Genomic DNA, 21,563 nt, shown 5'->3' on the forward strand with positions numbered 1-21,563 from the left:
AAAGTGATTGATTCTCGATCGATACAACGAAATTAGTTTACTCTCTTCCACACACATAGCACAAGCTTTGTGCTGGGAAATCAGCCCAGATTCTCACCCCACCCCCTCAATCCCCCACTGCCGCTCTGCCCATCTGTCCGCCTGCCCAGCATCATCCCAGAGCTCCCCCATCACTACCTGCAGAGCCCACTGTTGTCCCATTGCCCTCTTGTGAACCCACCCCACACCTGTCCCATCCCTTCTCACCCAATGTGAGGCTCCCCAAGCCCAGCTGCAGGTCCTGCCACCATTTCTCAGATATGTTTTGCTGGAGGCCGAAACCCATCCACACAGAGACCAACACCTCCTACATTGCTCCGTTGTGACCCTGCTGCCACTGTGCTTTATAAAGCAGGTTGAGACATGGGTGTAAGCAGTGCTGTTGCACAAAGGGAAGAGGAAGTGTTTGTGCATCTCTGCTCTATCATTAATTAAAGCTATTATCCCACTCAGGCACGGTGGAATACAAAGCCATTCTGTTCCCATCAGAAAGAATGTAGCCCATTATAGACTGTATTCTGTGTATCAAATATATTTTTATTACTCTATAATCAGAGCGGCATAGGATACAGGAATGCATCTGTCAGGAAGCATTTGAGGGGGAACCTCAGAAATGCCATCAACTTCACTAGAACAGAAGTGACTTCTCAGCCCTGGAGCACCCAGTTTCAGCTTTTCCATCCTCTCTTTCTAGGCCACGTTAACCTCCAGAGCCCATTTCCCAGAGCTGCCTTTGCTTTGCAGCCAATGGGGTCAGGAACATTTGCACAAAGCAGGGCCAGCCTGGGGGTTCCAGGGACCCCCAAGTCAGCCCCCTACCAGAGCACGAGGCAGAAAAACAAATCCTGGTGCTGGGCACAAAGTCACCACAGGGCTGTTCAAACAGTTTGGATTTGTACGGTCAAAGTCCATCACAGCCTTCAGCAAACTTATTTCGTGGAAAGCACCAAGCCAGCACCATCAATGGGGGAACTGAGGCAAAGTGGGAGGGACTTAGTCCTGAGCTGCATGACACACATCTCTGCTCTTCATCCCCAAAACTCTGGGGTAGGCTTTTGACCCTCCTCCAGGAACTAGATCTGACCCTCAGTGGTCATGGGGTGGACAAGCAAACAGCAATATTGACTCTGCCTGTGTCCACACTTGATAATCTGCAGCCTATGTGGCTGTAAGCCTTAATAAAAATACGTTTCTCTTTCTGAAACACGGGGCTGCTACCAGGAATCTGCAGCACACAGACCCACTGCTCCCAGCCTCACCCTGCTCAGGGGACAAGCAGCAATGCTGGGATTGCACCCAGGGCCACGCTCACCCTGTTCCCACCTCAACTTGCTTTTAAACAAAAATGACTTATTTCCCCCCTTTTTTCACCCAGTACACACATGGTTTCTCACAGACCTTTTGCTGAAAGCAAACTGGAGCAAGACTCCACGTCTTTAAGTTTGCTCCTGCCCTGAAGTTTGCTGGGCTCCTGTCCTGCACGCAGGCCTGCAGGCTCCTGTTTTCGTAGTGCTCCAGTGAGCAGTATGCTCCAGTAATCAGCTGGTCAGCAGAAGGGTCACTAGACTAATTGATGGCAAAACCAGCCAGAGCTCAGCACAAACATCAGCCAGCTACACAGCAGCACTGCCCATCTTGGTCAAACCTCCTCCCTCCCCCCTCCCATGCTCCTTACCCAAGCACAGCAGCCCTGCACACCCTGCACATTACTGCAGCAAATGTGTGCAGCACCAGCAGGGATGTGCTGTGCAGCCACGCAGGGAGAACAGGGTGCAGCAGGCGCCTGTAGAATTGCAGTGGTAAAGCCAGATCCTGCTCAGATGCAAAACACCCCTGCACCAGTGAGTCATGCTGGCATGACCACGCTGTCTGGCTCAGAGCTACTCACCTCCTGCAAAAGTCCCTCCCAGCATTATAGCCATGCTGGAAATACTGGATGGAGACTGCACTGCCTCCAGGATCCATCCCATCCACACCCATGGCTTGACCCCAGACTGGCAGACCCCTCACCACAGTGAAGAACAACCCACAGCATTCTAAAAGGCTGCTTGAGTTTATTAGTAGCCATTGTACAAGTACAAAGTCAATAAACGTGTGTTACCAAATCTGGACAGAAATAGCATAGTTGCATCAAGAAATAGTAAAAGGCTGGTATAGGAATTGCTGGGGGGTTGCTGCCTTGTCTTACCCCAAAGCAGCACATACATCTGCAAGCAGCTCTGTGGGGAAGGGAAGGGCCATGCAGCTCAGGATGAGGGCCCAATGCCCGGCTCACTGGCATGCCGCCTGCGTCCTGCTCCTGGCACCAGCCCACATGCCAGGGGCCCCACGGGCAATGGCAGCGCTCCCAAGCTGCAAGAGAGCAAAATGTTGGGTCAGGAAAGCAGCACAGTGCTTTGTGCTCAACCTGCCTTTTTTTCCTCCACAGTCTAACAGCAGGTGGTGAAGACCCACAAGATGTCACCCATGGGGTCAGGATGCACCATGGGGACGTGGTTCCCAAACACCCAGGCTAGGATGCACCCAAAGGATGTGGCATGGGGAGCCCTGGGTGCTGCACAGTGGCTCCGCCCCAATGTCTTTATCCAGAGCAAAGTACTCACCTCTCTGGGGACTCTGACACAGTCGTCATGGCAGGGTGATTTGTCTTCCCGAAAAAGAAGCTGGCCCACCACTGGCCAGGGTCAGACTTGGGCAGACCTGGGGGACAGCAGAGGTCAGTGCATACTGGGCAGCCCCACTGCCATCCCAGAGGAGAGGCTGGGACAGCTCTGGTAAGTGCACAACTACATGCTGTCCTCAGTGCTTCCATATAGATTTCTAAAGGCAAAATGTTCTTGCTGGGACATGTAGGGGATGTATTCCCATGCACTCACCAGGGTGGTGGGGGATGACCTCCCCAGCATACTCAGAGCTACTGCAGGAGCTGTTGCTGGACGTGGAGCTCAGACGCCCTGCAGAGAAATTGCAGCCATCAGGAAGGAAACACGGAGAGATGGCAAGTTGGCCAACACAAAACACCTGAACACTTCTGCAGGAAAATACTTTCACCTCCAAGGATGTTATTTAATGGCTTGGCCTTGCAAGGAACACTTCAGAAACCTTTACAGATGTCTCAAGGCCAAGAGGATGCTGATTCCTGCACTTAATCTGCACAGCTTTAGCCCATGTGCTGTAAGCCTGTTCCTAATTTGGGCTCAGAAGAAGTATTTCAATTCCCTTGGAGCACCCCCTAGAGAGGCACCAGTGGCTGCCATGGCCCAGAGTGGCTTTGCAGCTCATTTCCACAGCAGCAGTGCATAATGCCCTACAACTCATAACCCTATAAGAGGCAGAGGAGCTGGCATGACTGCTCCCCAGCTGGTCAGAGCTGCTGGGCACCCTTCTTCCTTGCCAAGGAGCTCCTCTGGGCTCCCAGTGACTCTCCACACCCCCATGTGCTCTGCTCTTACTTCGGTGATAGTTGTGCGTGGCCATAAGCGAGCCGCTCGATGGGATGGAGGCCATGGCTCTGGGACCTGGGTTTGTGCTGATGGAAAACCTGCAAGTAAAGGAACAGCCATGATTGCAGAGGGACCAGACTGATTATTTTGTAAAAGACTTAACCACAGCAGGTACGATGCCCAGCAGTCCTCCATGTGTCAATCTGCAGCCGTAGAGCTCTGGCTCAGAGCTTTGTGCAAAGCCAAAATAATTCCCTTGGAAACAACAGCTTGCACAGCCTCAGTGCAACAACTTCCTGGGGCCCAGCACAGTTGTTTTGCTTCTCTGCAGCAATCCTATTACTTTCCTTGGGTCAACACTTCGGAGTTGTGAAATCCGAGCGTGAAGTTGCATAAGGAACAAAGGTGGGGGTGCAAGATGAGGCTCTGTGCAGGGGTGCAGCCCAGCACCCATCGGGACAACGCACCCATATTGATCTGTAGTGCTGGGGAAACTGAGGCACGGCACTGCCTGGGCTGACCCCCACGCGTCACCCGCACAGGATCACAGCAGCCACAATCAGGGAGCTCGATTTCATCCCCTAAACCCTCAGGGTGAACGACAACCCAACCAGCCCCTCCCAAAGCAGCCCCCTCCCCACTTCCCCCCAACGCACCCTTGTAACAATGCTCAAAGCCGAGCTACCCCGCCGTCCAGCACCCCCAACCCACCCCTGAAGGCTCTGCAGCGCACCTGGCCGGCACTAGGGCCCAGCGGGGTCCGGAAGAGGAAGGGGAGGGTAAAGGGACCCGGCGGGGCCGCTCGGAGCCCCCGCCGGAGGGAGCGCAACAAACGCGACCGCTCTGCACGGCCTGAGCCGCGGCGCTGGCGGGCCCACCTCCCCCACCCTGTTTATATAGCAGCTGTAGCCACGCCCCCTCCGCACAGCCAATCATATTGCGGGGAGTGTATAAATACGCCCACTACGTCGCGAAGGGGGCGGGGCTTGCAGGCGGAGCGCGCGGTACCGGCGGCGCGGGTCGCGGCGGGTTCCGAAGATTTCGACTTATGTTTGAGATTTGGTGCGAAGACATTTGAAAAAGGCCAAGCAAAAATATGTTTCCCCCAAGAGAAAAGCTGTCGTTGCCTCTTAATTCTTTAAAACTGTAGCACAAATGGATAAATATCTATTCGAAGGGGTTCTGAATCACTGTATCTGCATCGATTTTGCAGAAGAGGTTTTAATTTAGGAGAAAAAGCCTTGCACGACCCATACTGAAGCACAACAAACCGGACGGCGGGGTTCCTCCCCCTCTCACCTGTGATTCTGGTTCCTTAATCAGTTACTCATGAAGCACGGGGCAAGCAGCCAGCCTGTCCCCAGCTCCCCCCACCTGCCCCATGGCAGGGCTCCTGCAGACCCGTCAGCCCCGGGCAAACAGCCCCTGCAGCTCTGGGAACAGCCTTGGCACCACCTGGCTCCAGGCTCTGCTGTCCCACTATAGGATGCTGCTGCAGGTCCGGGCTGTGCTCCAAGGGGCCGCTTCATCTCCGTGTAGATTTTTTCCGTAGAGAGGAATATCGCTGCTTTAGCTCACATTTGTTGTATTTTAATAGCAGTGCTTTAGGGCAGGGCTCCTTGCTTCATTTGGCAGCTGCGCGGCCAGGCCACGAGCACGTCCCCATATAACCCTGCAGCGAAGCTTTGCCTGAGTGAGCTGGAACCTAGCCAACAGCCCCAGCCCTCCCTAAAACAACCTCAGGGCCCCTCACACAGGCTGAGCTGTGCCTGACGGTGTTCAGCAGGCATTTGGATAATGCCCTCAATAATTTGCTTTGACTTTTGCTTAGCACTGAAGTGATCGAGTTGTTGGACTCGATCTTTGAAGGCCCCTTCCAGCTGTTCTATCTCATTTCATTCCCACCACTAATGACAAGAGGAAACCCAAAAGTTTCAGAAGACTTTAGAGCTGCCTCAAGGCTGCGCTCAGGTTTTTGGTTTTGCACCCAGGGAGGTGAGAGTGACCCAAGGAGAGGCCAAGTGTCATGGCAGGGTCATGGCAGAGAGCACAGCGCCAGCAACTTGGTGAACTGGGAACTGCAACTCAGCCCATACCTCCCTTTACTGATGCATTGTGCACCAGACTGGGACAGTGAGAGATTCACTGGGTGACACAAGAGAGAAAAGCAGGGTACCCCATAGCCCTACCTAAAGACCTCCCCCCTGTTTCCATATGGCTTTCTGTTGGAGGATCAAATTGCTCTGCCGCCAAGTGCCAGCATCCCACCAGGGACCAGTGTCCCCTTCCTCACCTGCTGCCCCATGCTGCTTTCCAAGACTCAGCCTTTTGGCTGTTGATTAACTCACATATTTGGGCAAAAATAGCTTGTGCTTTCTGCTCGCCCTTGGCCCTCACTACTGCCCTTGTGCCATCCCTCTGCTGTCAGAGGAGCTCCTGCAACAGCCCAGTATGAGAAATATTTGCTTTCATTTCCTACATTTTGCCACTTTGGGATTTCTTTTTTTCCTTGCAGAAACTTTGCTTCTCCCTGACCCTTCACAAAGGCTCAAGTGGGATGTTAAAAATAGGAACAAACGACACATAGCTCTCATACATTGCCTTAGCCTGGCACTGTTTCCAAATGCCACTTGGACAACTTGGGTCCATTAAGAGAACACGTGCCAGGCTGAGACAGAGCAGCGGATGTCTCTAATAACACGTGTCTGCAGTGCCCACCCTATGGCAATTTGGAAAGGAACGGGGCCCCTGCAGCTAGGGCACAGCCTGATCTCCCATTGCATCTCCAGCTCTGATGGGAGATGAGGCTGAGATCCTGTGATAAAAGAAAATGTAAGTGCTGCTCCAGCTATGCCTTCATTCCAAAAGCAAATATAGACGCAGAGAAATGCCAGAACCCAGCAGACAAAGCTGGAGACAAACCCAAGCAGTGCAGCAGCTGCAGAGGAGGAAGGAGAAACTGCCGTGAGCACTGCCAGCTTGGCTATGTTCTCATATCCCCGCATCCCCTCTCTGCAGTGTGACTTTGCTGCTGCATGGTGAGCTGCCGCAGGACAGCTGCATGCAGGATGAGTGCACGCAGGCTCCAACCTGCAACCCTGAACGTTCCCAGCACCTTCTGCTTCACTTTTAGCACCACCTCGTGGCAGCAATGCCTGCACGCCTGCAGTCTGCCCTGCTGCAGAGGTCCTGCCATGAACACATGTCCCAGTACCTTCCTGGCATGCAATAAATCCATCACCTATCGGATGCAGCTTCAGACTTTGGTTTCGCATTAGGCTGCGCTGTATGCAAATGCTCGATCAGACTGCAAAATGCTTTCAGGATGAAAGTTTCCTCCTGTAACCATTGCCAAACACCACAGTCAGCCCAATGGGTTGCTTTTTCCAGATGGGAACAGTCAAGTCCAGAGCTGCACCTTTAAATGCCTCTACACTGCAGCAAAACAGGGTGAAGCTGTCTTACCTGCAATGCTGCCTCTATTCCAACTGTCATCCCATCCCCACTATGCCCAGGGAGGTGGTGGGATCCCCATACCTGCAGGAGTTCAAGAAACACAGAGATATGGCACTGAGGGACATGGTAAGTGGTACGGTGAGGTGGGTTGGTATTGGATTGGATGGTCTTGAAGGTCTTTTCCAACGTTCATGATTCTACGGCTTTGTGAGAACGCATGAATGTGACCAAAGCAAGGAGTTGGAGAGGAGCAGCCAGGACAGGAGCTGCCTATTTCCACCTGGAGAAACAGAGACACTTACATTTCTGTTTGCACACAAAATGGTTCCATCTGGGTTTGCAAGAGTGGGACTGGTTGCAACCCACTGCCTTTTGGCATGGCAGCATGCAGAAGGCAGCAGGGATGGAGGCACACGCATTTATTGACAAGGACACCAGACACACAGTACAAGAAAACCAAGCAGAGCCACAACTGAAAACAAACTGCAAACCTTCATGTTGGTGTGGGGATGGCAGGAACCTCCCACCCTACTGGCTGAATGGAGCTGTGAACTGGGTGATGTCTTCACTACCACGGGGCTTTCCAAGACTGCTGCACAGCCAAGCTCCAGTAATGAATTCACACTTTCATTGCCTTTTCCCTTGACCACCTCCCTGCATCCCCACCAAGAGGGTCCAGGGGCTGTTTGTTGGGTTTTTCTTTGGGAGGGAGGAGGGGAAGGGGATGGGACACGTGCTTTCCTTCAAGTCCTATGGGAGGGCAACCATAAGGAAGGAGACGTTTGGCAAGAGCTGGCCCAAAGGGAGTTTTGCAGGAAGGATGGGAAGGTCCCTCAGGACAGGGTGTTGAGCAGCCGCCTGTAGATGAAGCCCAATTTCTCCCGCAGTGCCAGGAAGGTGGGCCGCTCCTCCGTGTTGCCACTCCAGCACTCCAACATGATGCTGTAAATCTCAGGAGGGCAGGAGCTGGGCCGGGGAAGGCGGTAGCCCCTGGTGATTTGTCGTATGGTTTCTTGGTTTGTCATTCCTACAATAGAAGAGAAGATTTCCTTCACTTTAATGTTCCCAAAGGACGTACTGAGGGTAGACCTGTAATGGGCCAAGAGATCAACCAGTGTTGCTTGGAAACGGCTTCTGCCACAGGTTTGGTTTGAGAGAGATCATTCAGCCCATACCACCTTCCAGATCCCTCTGCAAACACCAAAATTCCCCTGAACAATAACCATATCATGTGCCAGGAGATGCTTCCACTTCCATTGCAGAAGGGATAATATGACAATTCCTGACATGCTGACTTTTGAAGAGCATGGGCAAGATGCTGGAAGGGACCATTAGCCCTACCTTCATATGGGATCTGCCCGTATGTGAAGACTTCATAGAGCAGAATGCCATAGGACCAGACATCGGATTTGAGAGAGTAGGTGCGGTAGTTGGCTGCCTCAGGGGCTGTCCATTTCACCGGGATTTTGGTGCTGCTGCTGGTGGAATAAATGTCATCCTGAAAAACAAAGGGAGACAGTGTTTGAGGGCTTGCAAGATGAGTGCAGCTGCTGCTTTTAGGGCTTTGCCTTGGAGGCCATGGGAAGGGGTCAACAGGTGATGGCTGCAGTGTGGGGCAGCTCAATGACCCACTGACTGACCTTGAGGAGCCGGGCCAGTCCAAAGTCAGCAATTTTGCAGGTGAGCTCCTCTCCCACCAGGATGTTTCTGGCCGCCAAGTCCCGGTGGACGATGTGCTTCTCCTCCAGGTACCTCATCCCATCTGCCACCTGGCAGGCGATGTTGAGCAGGTGGGAGGTGCCCAGGGACTTTCCTTCAGGACCTGTCAACCCAAATGATCCAGGCATTTGAGGCAAACTAGTAACATTTATTTTAGGATGTTCAGGTTTGAAAGGAGACCCTGTGGCAGCAGTGTGGGAGAAGATGCTGTGGGGAACACGAAAAAGTCAAATCTAAGGTCAAGGCTGTGCTGTGTGGTACATTCACTATGGCCTGTGCTCATCAGGAATGTGGTGAGCCTGAGGAGCACCTTGAGCTGCAAGAGCATGCAGATGTCTGTAGCTTGGTCAAAACTGAAGGTGACCTGCTGCCATGCAAGTCTGCTCCCAACCCATCCTACCTGCAAGCTCCTTCTCCTCCGGCACCAACTGCTGCCAGAGCCCCAGCCCAGAGGTCTGGAGGAGGAGGGATGCACCTGGCAGAAAAACAGGTCTTGGTGGGAGCTGTTGGTCTTGTTTCCTTCAAAGTCTGATTACCAGGTTGGGATGGGAAATAAAAGCCAAGAAAAATAAACTGACTTACTGTTGAGGTAGCTGTGCAGGTTGCCTTTCCGCATGAGCTCGGTGATGATGTACACAGGCTCATCCAGCGAGCAGACAGCGTGCAGTTGGATCAGCTTCTCATGCCTCAAGCGCTTCAGGTTTTGAATCTCCTTGGTGAAGTCTTCTGCCTTCATGTCAGCTGACAGAGAAAGCTGCTGTGAACCCTTTCTCACTCAGACCTTCAGAGCTCTGCACCTCCCATCTGATATAAGGACCTTTATCCTCCCTGTGTCTCTCAAGCCTGGTATCTGCACACCCTGCATCTCAGGTCCAAACACCCATGAGATGTTTTCCACTGGGCTTTGGATCCCATTTTCATTGTCATTGTTCCATTGAGACTTGACTTATCACAAACCCACTGGGCTGAGCCATTACGTAAAGGCACAGCACAAGCTTGAACAGGTCCATACATGGCTACAAGCCGGGTCCTACCACAGTTTGCTTGATGAGACACACACAGTGACCAAGAGGACCAGGAAACAAAAGGGCATGAACACTGTAGCAGCAAACAAGACATTCGGTAGGTCACCATTATCATCTGCCCTTCCACGCACCTTTGATGATCTTGATGGCCACGGGCACTGTGTTCCTCCACAGTCCTTCCCACACTTCTCCGAAGTAGCCCTCGCCCAGCTTCCTCCGCAGGGTGAATTCCCAGCGCGGGCGCTCCCAGCCATCCCTCTCCGGGGGGGTCTGCAGAAGGGGCATGGCATGCTCAGACCTGTGTCAGCTGCTGGTCCCGAGCAGGACAGGGGACATCAGCCACACATCGGTGTCATGCATCCCTGGAGGTGCCGGAGGCCATGGATGGAACCCCGGGCAACCTGAGCCGGTGGGGGGCAGGCAGCCCTTGGCATAGGGGTTAAGGAGCTGTAAGGTCCCTTCCAACCCAACCGTTCTGTGTTTCTATGATAATCCATAAGTAATTCCTCATCAGCCCCTAAAGATGGCTTTTCTCTATTTCCACCAATAAATAAAAAATGAATAAATTAATATCATTACATATTATGGCTGGTTTAGGCTTCAACTCGTTAAGCATTTATCTCTTAGCCCATTTCACTCTCCAATTATTCATATATTTAATTGTTATTTCTAAGCCATAACTAGCAAATGCAATTCTAATCAGGCAGCAAGCTAGTAATTTGGGATTTGTGCCGTAGCTGGATTTATGAGTGCCGCACTAATTGACATGAGAACCATAGAAAAGCCAAGTGGTCTTATTATTCCTTAGGAAAAGTCTGGAAGAGCAGCTATTTGCAGACTCAGTATTGAAGGAATTTGTAACGACATGGTTTTGAGTCTTTGTCACGGAGCAAACATTTCAGAAAAGGCTGTGCCTTTTGGCCAGGCCACAAGCTGGGCAAGGCAGCTCTCCATGCATACAAACAACAAGCCCAGCTTTAATATGGCCAATGAATGTGATCTGGAAGTTATGCTAACAGTATGTTATAGCTTTTAGTTTAACAAAGCTCGAATCCCAGATGGATACGTGTTATTTCTGATCTTCCCTATTTAGCTTCTTTCCTTTCTTCCACATCTTTTAGGCTCCAACCCATTCAACCAAGCCCAAAGGGGAAAGCAGCTGGGGGGCAGCCTTGTACGCACCGTGGGGCTGCAGGGCTGCAGTAAGGGGCTCTGGATGACCTTCCAGTTCTCGGTGTAGAAGGCAAGCAGCTCCTCCATGTCGGGGAAGGGATGACCCCTCTGGATGTAGAGGCTGCCTGAAGGGCTCTTGCAGATGCGGAAATGGCTGACTTTGGTGTGGTTGCGCACTGCAGAGGAAGCCCAGGGGGAAAATCTCAGCTCCTTCCATGTCCCCAGTGCCCCCTCCATTGCCTCTCCTGGGATGTTTAATTCCTCCTAAAGGAGCCCTGGGGTTCACCTCTCCTTCTGGCATTGCCTGGCTCAGCAGACTGCCAGCTACGGGCGGTGCTGGAGCAGAGAGGCGATGCTTTATGAGAGGAAAACCATTCCCATGCAAACGAACTGCTCAGAGAGCGTCTGAGTTCACCACTGCGTGGGGTCGGTGAATCAGGAGCAGCTGTACCTGCAGAAAGCACGCTGCAGCACAGAGCTATGGCTTGCCAGGAGCTGGAGATGTTTGACTTGGATCAGACCACATTGCAATGACGCTGCCTGGCCTGAAACTCCCCACGCTCAGCTTGCTGTGCACAGGAGCGCACCAGGCCCTGGCACTTTACAGCCAACATCAGACTACAAAAGCCACCAGAATGAAATCCCAGGAGTTAGTGCTGCAAAACCGTCATTAAACTGCTGTAACGCGCTCATGGCTTTCATACTTCAGATGGAAACGATGCACTTTCCTTTGCCACAGTAATGCAGTGATCCATACTTACACCTGTTAGCTTTTAGGAAGCAGTTAGCTCCTTTTAACAAGGTGCTGTAGAGCACTCAAAGCATATTTCTATCTTTTTCTCCCCACATTGATTGAGCTGCTCCTGGGGACCAGCCTGGCTCCTTTCTCTGTGCTCATTTTCTCAGGATAATTACCCCAAAATTACCTGAGAGAGAGTACTCGCCCCTGCTGCTCTCACTGTCCCGGACAAGGAAGGAGCCATGCTGGTTTGGAGGCGAGAGGAGCAGCTGCTCGGCCTCACTGCGGCTGATCTTGCTGAAATACCACCTGGGGGAGAGCAGAGGGCAGTCAGAGCTGGGGCAGATTCCCAGTAGGGATGGGGCAGTGATTAGGATGGAGCAGAGTGCAGTGGTGCTCTACATGCTGTGCATGGGGCAAGGATGAACATCACAGCGACTGCACTGGGGCTGCTTTGTTGCACTGCTCTCACAGGCACTCGATGCATTTTATCACAGCTTTCTAACTGCAAATGCTTTCCTTGTGTTTTGTTGGAATGCTCGGCCAAAGGCACCTTTCATCCCTCTCCAAATAATCTGCTCATAGCCACGTGCCCCAAGACCCAAATAATTGGTATTTCCAGTTCATCCTCTGTGTACACCAGGGCAAGGCTAGAGTCTGTTTTATCTTCACACCATGCTCAAAATTGGGAAGTTCTTTCTCTTTTTCCTTCTGGTGGATACAGCTCCACAGGTGGCTCAGGAGCACCCATTTCCATTTCCAGGGAAAGGATGCACATTGCTCCACCTGGGAAGGAGGGTATGGGACCCCAAATGGATCCCCCAGTTTGGGAGGTTTCCTCCCACACATCTGTGCACTGCAGCTGCCCTTTGCTGCACTGCTATCAGCAGTGCTGAGCCACGAGGGAGTACCCAACCAAACCCTTCTTTCATGCACAAAACCTCCAGCAAGAAAAGGCAGGTTGGTGGTTGGGGCCCAACGCCTGTGTGACGCACAGGAGCCTGGGGAAGAGGCTGCTTCCTTCCAGCTGGGATGTGCAAAGCCGGAGGTTTCATCATTAGCCAGGATTGCCAGCATCTGCTGTGTGGGAAATTAACCATGATGGGCTTACTGCAGCAAGGCAAATTACACCCAGCTGAGACCTGTGGCTCCGCACAGTCTGTGCGCTCCCAGCTCACTTCGGCTGCCCCTTGGCATCACCCTCACCTCTGCTCTCAGAACACATATAGATACATAGACACAAACACCCACTCCAGCGGATGCAATGGGAACACAGCAGGGTGCCAAACTCACCAGGCATGTGCAGCTGTGGTCCCAAATCGAGCCAATTTGCCCCAAAGTGTAGGCAGGGTGGGGAGCGAGGGAGGGGCTCTGGTTGCAATCTATGCCCCTTTATCTCAGCATGGAGGGGCTGCAGGAGCCCTGAGGGAGCGCAGGGATCCCACACCCACCCACATCCTGCTCACTGACTCAGGGCCTCAGGGCTCACTGACTCAGTGCCGGGGAGCACCGATGTCTCAGGGCACTTTACCCAGCATGTCACGACTGGGCTGCCTTATGTAAGGATGAGTCCAGGCTTTTCCTGGATGAGGATGGTAACCCAGCTCCACACAGATGGGAGAGGCAAGAGCAGGGAGGGGAACCCCATCCTGGATGCACCACAGCAGTGTACGTATGGCTTGGCTCTAATGAATCCTGACGGCTCTCAACTCAAACGCTTCTCTCTGTTCTCAAAGGCTCTTTGGAGCTGACACAAGCTGGACCTGGTGGTTTCCCCCAGCTCCATCCCTCCCCACTGTCTCCCCTTAAATGGAAAAGGAACCAGAGCAAGCAGGGACCTATTTTGATACATCACTGCACCATGTCCCAGCTGAGCACACCTAGTCCCGTGCTGGAATGATACACAAAGGAGGGGGACCAGCATCATTGTCCCCAGCACGTCCCCAGCCTTTGCCCACCATCCTGAACCCCTCCACCCCACTGCTATCAGCTCCCTCCAGGGATGCCCAGAGGAAGACAAAGCCCCAGCACAGCCCTATAAAGGTTCCCATTGCCATTCCTGGGCAGGGTTGTGCTGCTGTAGGGCCACCTCCCACCCTACACACAGACAGGTTGGATACTTACGGTCGGTGAGCAGAGGTGCCCTGGCTGAGGTTGGCCACATATGCAGCAGGGACGTATCCCGTGGCCGGTTCCCCCAGCAGCCTCCTGGCTAAGACATAGTCCCCTTCTTCTCTGAGGACACGCAGTTTGTCCCCTGCATTTACAGTCAGTTCATCTGCACTGCGGGCTGTGAAAGCGTATAAAGCGATACAGAGAGAGGACTTTGGAATGAAGGAAACGCAGCTGGGCTCCGAGTGCAGCGAAACAGAATCGGAACCAAAGTACCCCAGCGAGCAGCTATCCGGGCCTGAGCGGGGCCACAGCTTGTTCCAGAAGGATGTCAAGAAGGTCAAACGCTTGCGGACGAACTGCTCCATCCCTGGAGGATGCAGCGTCTGGATGTCACCACGCTCCTATTCCCCGGCGTTTCCCAAAGGCACAACGAGGGGCGGGCGGGGAGCTCATGCCGTCGGCCCCGCACCGCAGCGCCCGGCAGCTCTCCACCTCCGTCCCGACCCGCACGCGTCTGGGCGCTCACTGCCACCAACTTCCTATTTCTGAAAGTGAAACCCGTTGGGCTGGTGGGGTGAGTGCGCGGGCGGGACGCGTCTCTGTGTGGGAGACCTGCGGGCACATCTGGCACAGCTGGAGCCGCCGAGCCGGGCAGCGCTCGCAGGAGGAGAAAGGCTTCGCCTTTAATTAAGATTTTAACGTGCGCTCTCACGCTCGTTTCCAGAGTGCTGGTAAACGAGGCTCGCTGCTCTTTAAGCAGCTCTTGTGATGAGCGGCGGGCTCTCCTTAGTGGTCTCGGTCCCCCGGGTGTGGGAGAGCTTTATTTTTCCTTTTTTTCCAAAGGAAAATAGAATTAAAATAACCTGGAGGAGGTCTGAAGTTTGGTCGTTTGCCAGATAGATATTTCAGAGTTTGTAATGCCAAACCCTGTTCCATTGGGTCTGATGCCATGGCCTCCTGTTATCACCCTGCACTTGACTCTTCCCATTCATTCCTCTTTCTCAGGGCATCTCTAAGGAATTCACTTCCTGATGCCTCAGGATGGGTCCCCCTGGATCAGCCCCAAGTGCCTCCATGCCCCCCACACTGAGCCCTCATCCCCAGCAAAGGATGGAGATTCACACAGTGCACATGGGACACGTTCCTTCAGCTGTCTGAAAATCCACTCTGCTACAAAATCCCACCACCAGCCCCCTCAGCAACCCCTGCGTGGGTTTTGTCACTTAACTGTTCCATCTAATTAGTGGGAGTTCTGTGCCTGGCAGTGCTCGGCGATAGCAGCTCCCCCAGGAACTCAGTTCCCAGCCTTGAGCTCGTTATTTTGATCCTCCCCTGCTGTCATGGCTGGGGGGAGTTCATTCTGGGTGTGGGGATGGGTTTTTCAAAGAGGTTCTCCAAAATAAATAAATAAAACAGATTAATTCGCTGTAGTGGTTTCACCTTGCTGCACAGAGGGGCTGGAGAGAAAAGCAAGTCTTCAGCAAAACATTCTTTGCAAAATAGCACCTGGACATACGGGCAATGCCGCCAGATTTTCCCCCCTCCCAGCACACAGCCTTGCTGGTGGGGGCATGCACTGATGTTTAATTTTTGCACGTTTTTCCCACCTCAGCCCAGGGAGAGGAACGGAGGACGGAGCTCAGGCTTTGCAACACGTGGGGAGCAAAGTGGCAGCTGTCCCTGTGACAAGGCTGCACCGCATGTCGTGCTCTGTGGGGAAGGAGATGCCCTGCTCACTTATGCATTTAGAGAGATTATCTGATTAGATCAAGCACCAACCATTTATGTCTTGCTGCTTTGAATGGGGACTTGGTAAACTTGTGGTTTGCAGAAGGAGACTGGAGACTGATTTACCTTTATTGACCTCTGCCAGATTAGATTCTCTGGTGGTACAAGCAAGAGACGAGTGCAGCTGATATAGAACACGCAAGGCTTTGGACCTTGATTTGCACCTAAATGAAAGAGTACTTCAACGTGACAAACATCCCCGAGGACTAAATGCTGCCTCTGAGCTTACCAGACATGCATAACACACACTCATCACTGCAGCCTCTGTCTGCACAGGACATGCACACACGGCTCGGAGTTCCATGCCAGGAAATTGCTAAGAAATCACAACCTGTTTCTCCTATTTTTTTTATTTTCCTATTAAGTTCCAGGAGTATCTCTGTTGCTTTGAATCCCCTTGGTACTATCACACACCTAAAAAAAGGAGGACAAGACGAGGGAAAGCACGTTCATAAAAGACGTGAGTCCTTGCACTGGGGAAGGCAGGTGGGAGGACACAGGAAAAGTGAAAAAGATAAGGCACAGCTATCAAACAGATCAAGTATCTTCTCTCAGCCCCTGTGCTTGGCTTACACAGATGGATTAAGAACCAATCTGCCCACAGATATGCAGCTGTGGTGGATGCACAGGGACCTCAGTTCTAGCACCACTAAAAAGCACCTCCAAAGAGCAAGGAAACCAGAAGACCACCTCAGGAGAGCTGGTTGCACAGTCCTGGTTTCGCTGCAGAGCACCTAGGAGCAATAAACACAAGCAGCACTTGGCATTCATCAGTGTGTCAAATACTGCACATCGTGTTCTCCAGTACTAATTGACAGAAACCAGCAGCTCCCCCTCACTAATGAGAGCACCCATCACATCTAATTATCAGAGGTTCTGTTCCGGGTCCTGTTACATTTACACTCAAAACACATCTTCCAGTGAAGAGCCATTGGGAGGTTAAAAAAAAAGGAAGAGAAACATAAATCCAATTAAACCTCAGAAGGGCAGAACCCTGGAGAATGCAGTTAGTATTGAGGAAAATGTTTTTGAGCACCAGGCAAGCAATGGGAGGTCGCTCATAGGGTCACAGCACTGAGGATGTGCCACCCATTACCAATCAGGTGGCAAAGCACAGCAGCAGACCTCAGCGTGGTGGGCTGCCACAGCCTGTCCTGAAGCACCCCAGCAACTGCAAGGCTTCCCCAGGCTCTGGATCCAGCTCACTGCTGCTGGCATGGACCCAGCCCAGCCCACACAGTGCTTTCCAGGGCTCTCAGGTTCTTTTTGGTCTTTCTGTTAGCATTAGAATATCTCATGCTTGTTCAATTTTCCTTTTTTCAAACCACATACAGATTTTTCCAGATATTTCCTGGCTTGAAGATAGTGCATCTGAGAGAGGTTTTGTCTCGTAATGAATTCTTTCAGTTGACATTTCAGACCAGGGGTCGGAAGATGATGTCAAGGATGGATGGGAAGAGGAGAAGGGCACAATGGTGAATCTAAGGCAGCTTCAATTATCCTCCATTTCTTCAGGACTGTGGAAGGAAGTGGCATCTTGGCACCATCTAGCAGGACAGTGTGGTGGCAGAGCCCATCCCCAGAGGCTGACAAGGGCTGGAACAGTGCAGGGGCTCAGGGGCTGCAGTGCAGGGCTGAATACAGGCAGAAGGACAGCTGTTGTGGGACAAGAGGTGGCACAGGAGGTGGCAGAGTGTCATAGGAGCTCATGGGTTGCTTGGAGCCCTTGAAGAATGGGTTGGACTGGCTGACGGAGAGCAAGAGCACAGATCACCAGACACCTGGAACAGCACAGAAAAAAACTTTGTGAGAGGCAGAGATCACCATTCGTATTGTGCCTGAGGCACATGCGACTGCAGCACAACAACAGAACCCTTTAAAACCACACAAATGTATCTGAGGGACCCTGTAAAACCCCTACAGTGCTCTTCAATGATCAAATGATGACAAAGAAAAGCCAATTCGTGTGGGTAACAGTGCAGCCTATCAAATTTCTTAATGGGATCAGTATTCAAGTGGAAAATGGGTAGAAACCCACATATCAAATCAGGCTGGAAAATGGCATGGTCGGTCTATAAGCTTCTCCTCCTTTTTCCACAAAGATTATCAGCATAGATCAGCCTTGGTGTGCCCTCCCCATTAATCTAACTTCCAGTGAACGCTTCTTCTAGCACAGACTGCCTGGCAGGGCAATGCTTCTGCATAACTCCTCTTGTCCATGAAGTAGTAATTTGCAACACGTAAAAACTATCAACCACTTCCTCCAGACTGGCAGGTTCCAGCGAGTTGTTCAAGGCTGCAGGGATATCCATGGAAGTGGCAGGAAGGGAACTCAGCCTGTGCTCACTGTGACCCTGAACACAGGGAACCAGAGGTCTTGCAGATTTCTGCCACAGCTTACACTGACTTGAGAAATACAACAGCCTTGCTCTCTTGGCTGGAGCTGAGAAAACATAGGATTGATGCTTTCAGCACAGAGGTGCAAAGTGATTCAGTTGTCAAGGGGGAAATCTCTGTCAATATGTAAGCAAATAATGGATCGCTCCATGTGCCAAGATGTCCTCGTTACCTGGAGGAGGAACCAGTCCATCTGCTCCATCACTGCACTTCGTACTCTCTCTCCCCACAAAGGTCCTCTGGAGGCTGTTGGGTTTGGGGTTGTGGCATTAAGTGTTGCTAGAAGAAACCTACCCACATCCCTGGAGAATAAACTTCAGACACCTCACCCAGTCCACATAAGTCCTATACTTATGTATTTCCCCATCTTTGCCAAACCAGTTCTTAAAAGACCTCCAGATATGGATATGCCACAAGATCCCCAGACAACTCATTCCAGTGAGTCACTAATCATTACTGTTAGAAATGGTGTCTAACCTGCTGCAGTTAAGCCTACTACCTCATCCCATTCATCACTGGATTGCTCCACTCCTTACTGCAAGTCTTTTCTATATATGAAGGCTGCACAGCTGTCCCTCCACAAGCACTGAGCCACCTCAGGGACCCCAGCCCAGAACAAGCACACTGACCTCGTATATGAGGAGGCAATATGGTCAACTTTTTCTCCGTTTGTCCCCAGTCTTCTTCCCCTGTTCATATGTGCTGGTGTTCCTGTGGTGCCACCTCAGCTGGCTCTCTAGTATATGCACCTGGTGGGGATGAAAAGCAGATCTTAGTAGAGCCTGCACTATTGGACAGAATCATAAAATCATTCGAGTTGGAAAAGACTTGCAAGATCATCAAGTCCAACCATCAACCTGACCGACCAAGTCCTACCACTAAACCACATCTTCTAGGGCCAGTGCTCTTTAACTTGTCCCAAATGCAAGAAAAAAGAGCTAGCTCAAGTCACTTTCAGTCTCAAACTTGTGCTTTCCCTGCAGTTGTCGAGGTCTGAGCTCAAAGAACTCAGAATTCTCTTCTCCCACTCCTGTGATCCTAGGCTACTCTCATCCAGCGGTTGCTCCTGGATCTGGAGGGCACAGAAGCTACTCATAGCAAACAGCTAAGTCCTGCTCTCAGGCTGACTCCATGGAAGACGAATACTGGGGCGCACAGTTTTACCTGTTTCCGTAGGGAAGTGACTGCCTTCTCCAGTTCAGCCACAAGGGACTCAAGATTCTCTCTGGAAGAAGAGCTTGGAGAAGGCGCCTCATTTCTGGGGTGAAAAGGGAAAAGAATTATAGAAATGTTGACTTCCTGGATTAGAGAATGATTCTGCCTTCTCCAACATCAGCCTCCATATAACAAGATGGGCGCTGAAGGGCCCAACTACTGTTTTGTCTTCCAAGAGATGTCAGTTTAACAGCCACTCAGTGGTACCCTGATCTACCCAAATATTTAAAAATATTCTCTGCTAAAGTGTTGGATAACTTTGATCAAATTCAGCATTTACTTACTGAAACACTCCTGTGCAAAATGCCAGTGTTAAATGCCATGAATGGACTGAGTAATTAAAAACTTCTCTTATGCTTCTGAACAGAGGTTAAAAGTGTTAATATCCACCTGGGGGAGGCAGGCTTGTGCTTGGCAGGGTTTTCTTCAGGGTAGCTGAATCCAGGAGACCTCTTGCTTCGGAACCGCTGAGAAAGAGCCCTGAATTGCCCACGTGTTTGGCAGTCTAGGGAAGGAAACAAACAAGCATTGAGTCATTAAAGTTGGAAAAGACCTCTAAGATCCCCAGGTCCAACCCCAACCCACTTCACTATGCCCATTAGCCATGTCTCTCAGTGCAACATCTCCACAGTTCTTGAACACCTCCAGGGACAGTGACCCACCACCTCCCTGGGCAGCCTGTGCCAATACTTGTCTAAGGAAAGGAAAGCCTGTGTTAGCACTTGTGTATAAAATAGAGCCATTTGGCTTAAAATGAAACATGAAGAGGGCAGTGCTGCTCTCCTTCACCACGCAGCCTTTAACGCATCTCATACAGCAGAATGAAGGAGATTAATTGTGCATAGATTCTTATGTCTTATTTTGGTGTTTGCAGCCAGAATATCACGCAAAGAGACTATGGTAGGATCTTCAGTTTAACAGAGGAGCTTTGCAGACTCTCGAACACGTAAGTCTGATTATGGGGTCACTATCCCCACATCCTGTTCAGTCTCACTCCCTAAGCACCAGCTGCCAGAGAGAGAAGCCCTGAACGGCCTTGATGGAGCTTTGGCCAGACTCGATGCATTGAATTTCATGAAACCAGCTCCTGACCCTTCACATAAAAAGAGACGGCATGGGACGATGCCACCTCACAGCACTGGCACAGCCTCCTCCCTACCCTCGCAGCAGTCCTGCCAAAAGCGAAGGTCCACAGCAGGGATCTCCTCGCAGCCCACCATGCCCTGTGGGTACGACGCCACACGGAAGACGTCCCTCTGGAGCTGCTGGATGTGGTCGCTGTTGTCACAGATGACACGAGCGAGGGACGACTGTCTGAGCTGAGTCAGCTGCGCTGGCGTGAAGACTCCTGGATTCTCATACCAAAACCTGCAGGGCGTTGTAATCACAGCATGAGAGAGGAAGATGGCAGAAGAGATCCTCTACATCTGCATGGCAGCACCCAGACCCCCAAAGGAGCTTTTATTCTGCTATCAGGCAGCTGTGAAGACAAAGTTCAGTTCTGTGAACCCAGGAATCCCTGGGAGCCGCAGAGTGCGACCACCCGTACATACAGCCCTGTGCAGGGGAATCCCAAGGCACTTGCACAAGGGGCAAATTGGGAATCACAAGGAAGCTGATATTCTCTTGAGTTCTGAGGAGACAGTGGACGCATTCTTAGTGGAAAGGGAATTGTTAAATCATGAATGCACACACTGAAAGTAACTGTGACAAGTCCTGAGCAGAGGAGACCCTTCTTGCTATCATAAGACTAAGAACAATCAAAAATGACAAGTTCTGTTGCTTCCTTGCTCCTCACAGGGAGCAAATCTCCCCAAACAGAATGTTGAGTTGACTTTGATGATAATACCTATCTCCATCCCTCAGCTTTCTGAACTGTGTTGTTAACAGGCACATCAGCGTTGGTCCAACTCTGGTACCAGGGACAAGATCCTCCACCATCAGGGCTGGAAACAGGTCAATATTTTTGGTAGTTCCATATAAGCTAAAGGATAAATATATATATATTTAAAAAAAAACACAAACACACAAAAAAACCCACAAACATTTAAAAACTATCAAAAAGACAAAAATTTGATCCTATTGTAGGCATGTGTACAACAGGAAGTAATCTAGAACATATTTCTAATTTGGTGTTATCTAAAAGACACTGGGATAAAGGTCTGTCTTGGAAAGAGTAAGCTAATAGCAGCCAGTACATACACTGCAGGTAGTCTCTCTGGAAAATAGCTCCAAGGCTCAGTCTGCTCCCAAGCTACACCACAGCAGTGCCTGATGACATTTCGCTCACAAATAGCCTGATCACTTGGAGAGACCTTATTTCTCTTACTCCATTCTCAAACCACAGCTACTAACTTATCCCAATATCTGACAGCAACAGCTGGTTATTTGATAGGAAGGTTATTCGATAGGAAGGTTATTTGATTGATGCTCTAGGAGGAGCAAAAGCTTTTC

The 21,563-nt window shown here is 51.2% G+C and overlaps 3 protein-coding genes across 4 annotated transcripts in view; all 3 read right to left on the reverse strand.

Annotated features, from left to right (window-relative positions):
* Positions 1–2,073: 2,073 nt before the first annotated feature.
* PPDPF (pancreatic progenitor cell differentiation and proliferation factor) lies at positions 2,074–4,362 on the reverse strand. 2 transcript variants are annotated; one of them, XM_003212039.3, is made up of 5 exons: positions 4,216–4,362; positions 3,492–3,580; positions 2,916–2,993; positions 2,643–2,739; positions 2,074–2,391 (listed from the first exon to the last, which is right to left on the reverse strand). In XM_003212039.3, exons 2-5 carry the CDS (start codon positions 3,544–3,546, stop codon positions 2,286–2,288), a joined length of 336 nt encoding a protein of 111 aa, XP_003212087.1. In that variant the 5' UTR covers positions 3,547–3,580; positions 4,216–4,362; the 3' UTR covers positions 2,074–2,285. The 2 variants fall into 2 exon arrangements, with proteins under 2 accessions (XP_003212087.1, XP_010720702.1); XM_010722400.3 differs by having other exon boundaries at positions 4,194–4,357.
* Positions 4,363–7,273: 2,911 nt separating this feature from the next.
* On the reverse strand, positions 7,274–14,470 carry SRMS (src-related kinase lacking C-terminal regulatory tyrosine and N-terminal myristylation sites). The gene is made up of 8 exons (XM_003212049.3): positions 13,719–14,470; positions 11,782–11,903; positions 10,865–11,031; positions 9,814–9,952; positions 9,240–9,398; positions 8,579–8,760; positions 8,280–8,436; positions 7,274–7,965 (listed from the first exon to the last, which is right to left on the reverse strand). Exons 1-8 carry the CDS (start codon positions 14,072–14,074, stop codon positions 7,772–7,774), a joined length of 1,476 nt encoding a protein of 491 aa, XP_003212097.1. The 5' UTR covers positions 14,075–14,470; the 3' UTR covers positions 7,274–7,771.
* Positions 14,471–16,444: 1,974 nt separating this feature from the next.
* The window catches only part of LOC100549696 (peroxidasin homolog), a 38,214-nt gene continuing 33,095 nt past the window's right edge, over positions 16,445–21,563 (reverse strand). Inside the window, exons 18-23 of the mRNA XM_031556601.1 lie at positions 20,959–21,093; positions 20,269–20,477; positions 19,500–19,614; positions 19,059–19,152; positions 18,524–18,643; positions 16,445–17,278 (exon numbers count right to left, since the gene is read on the reverse strand). Of these exons, the coding sequence (XP_031412461.1) occupies positions 18,548–18,643; positions 19,059–19,152; positions 19,500–19,614; positions 20,269–20,477; positions 20,959–21,093 (649 nt within the window). The 3' untranslated portion in view covers positions 16,445–17,278; positions 18,524–18,547. The remainder of the gene's footprint in view (positions 17,279–18,523; positions 18,644–19,058; positions 19,153–19,499; positions 19,615–20,268; positions 20,478–20,958; positions 21,094–21,563) is intronic.

This window comes from Meleagris gallopavo, chromosome 22, assembly GCF_000146605.3.
Source record: "Meleagris gallopavo isolate NT-WF06-2002-E0010 breed Aviagen turkey brand Nicholas breeding stock chromosome 22, Turkey_5.1, whole genome shotgun sequence".
NCBI lineage: Eukaryota > Metazoa > Chordata > Aves > Galliformes > Phasianidae > Meleagris > Meleagris gallopavo.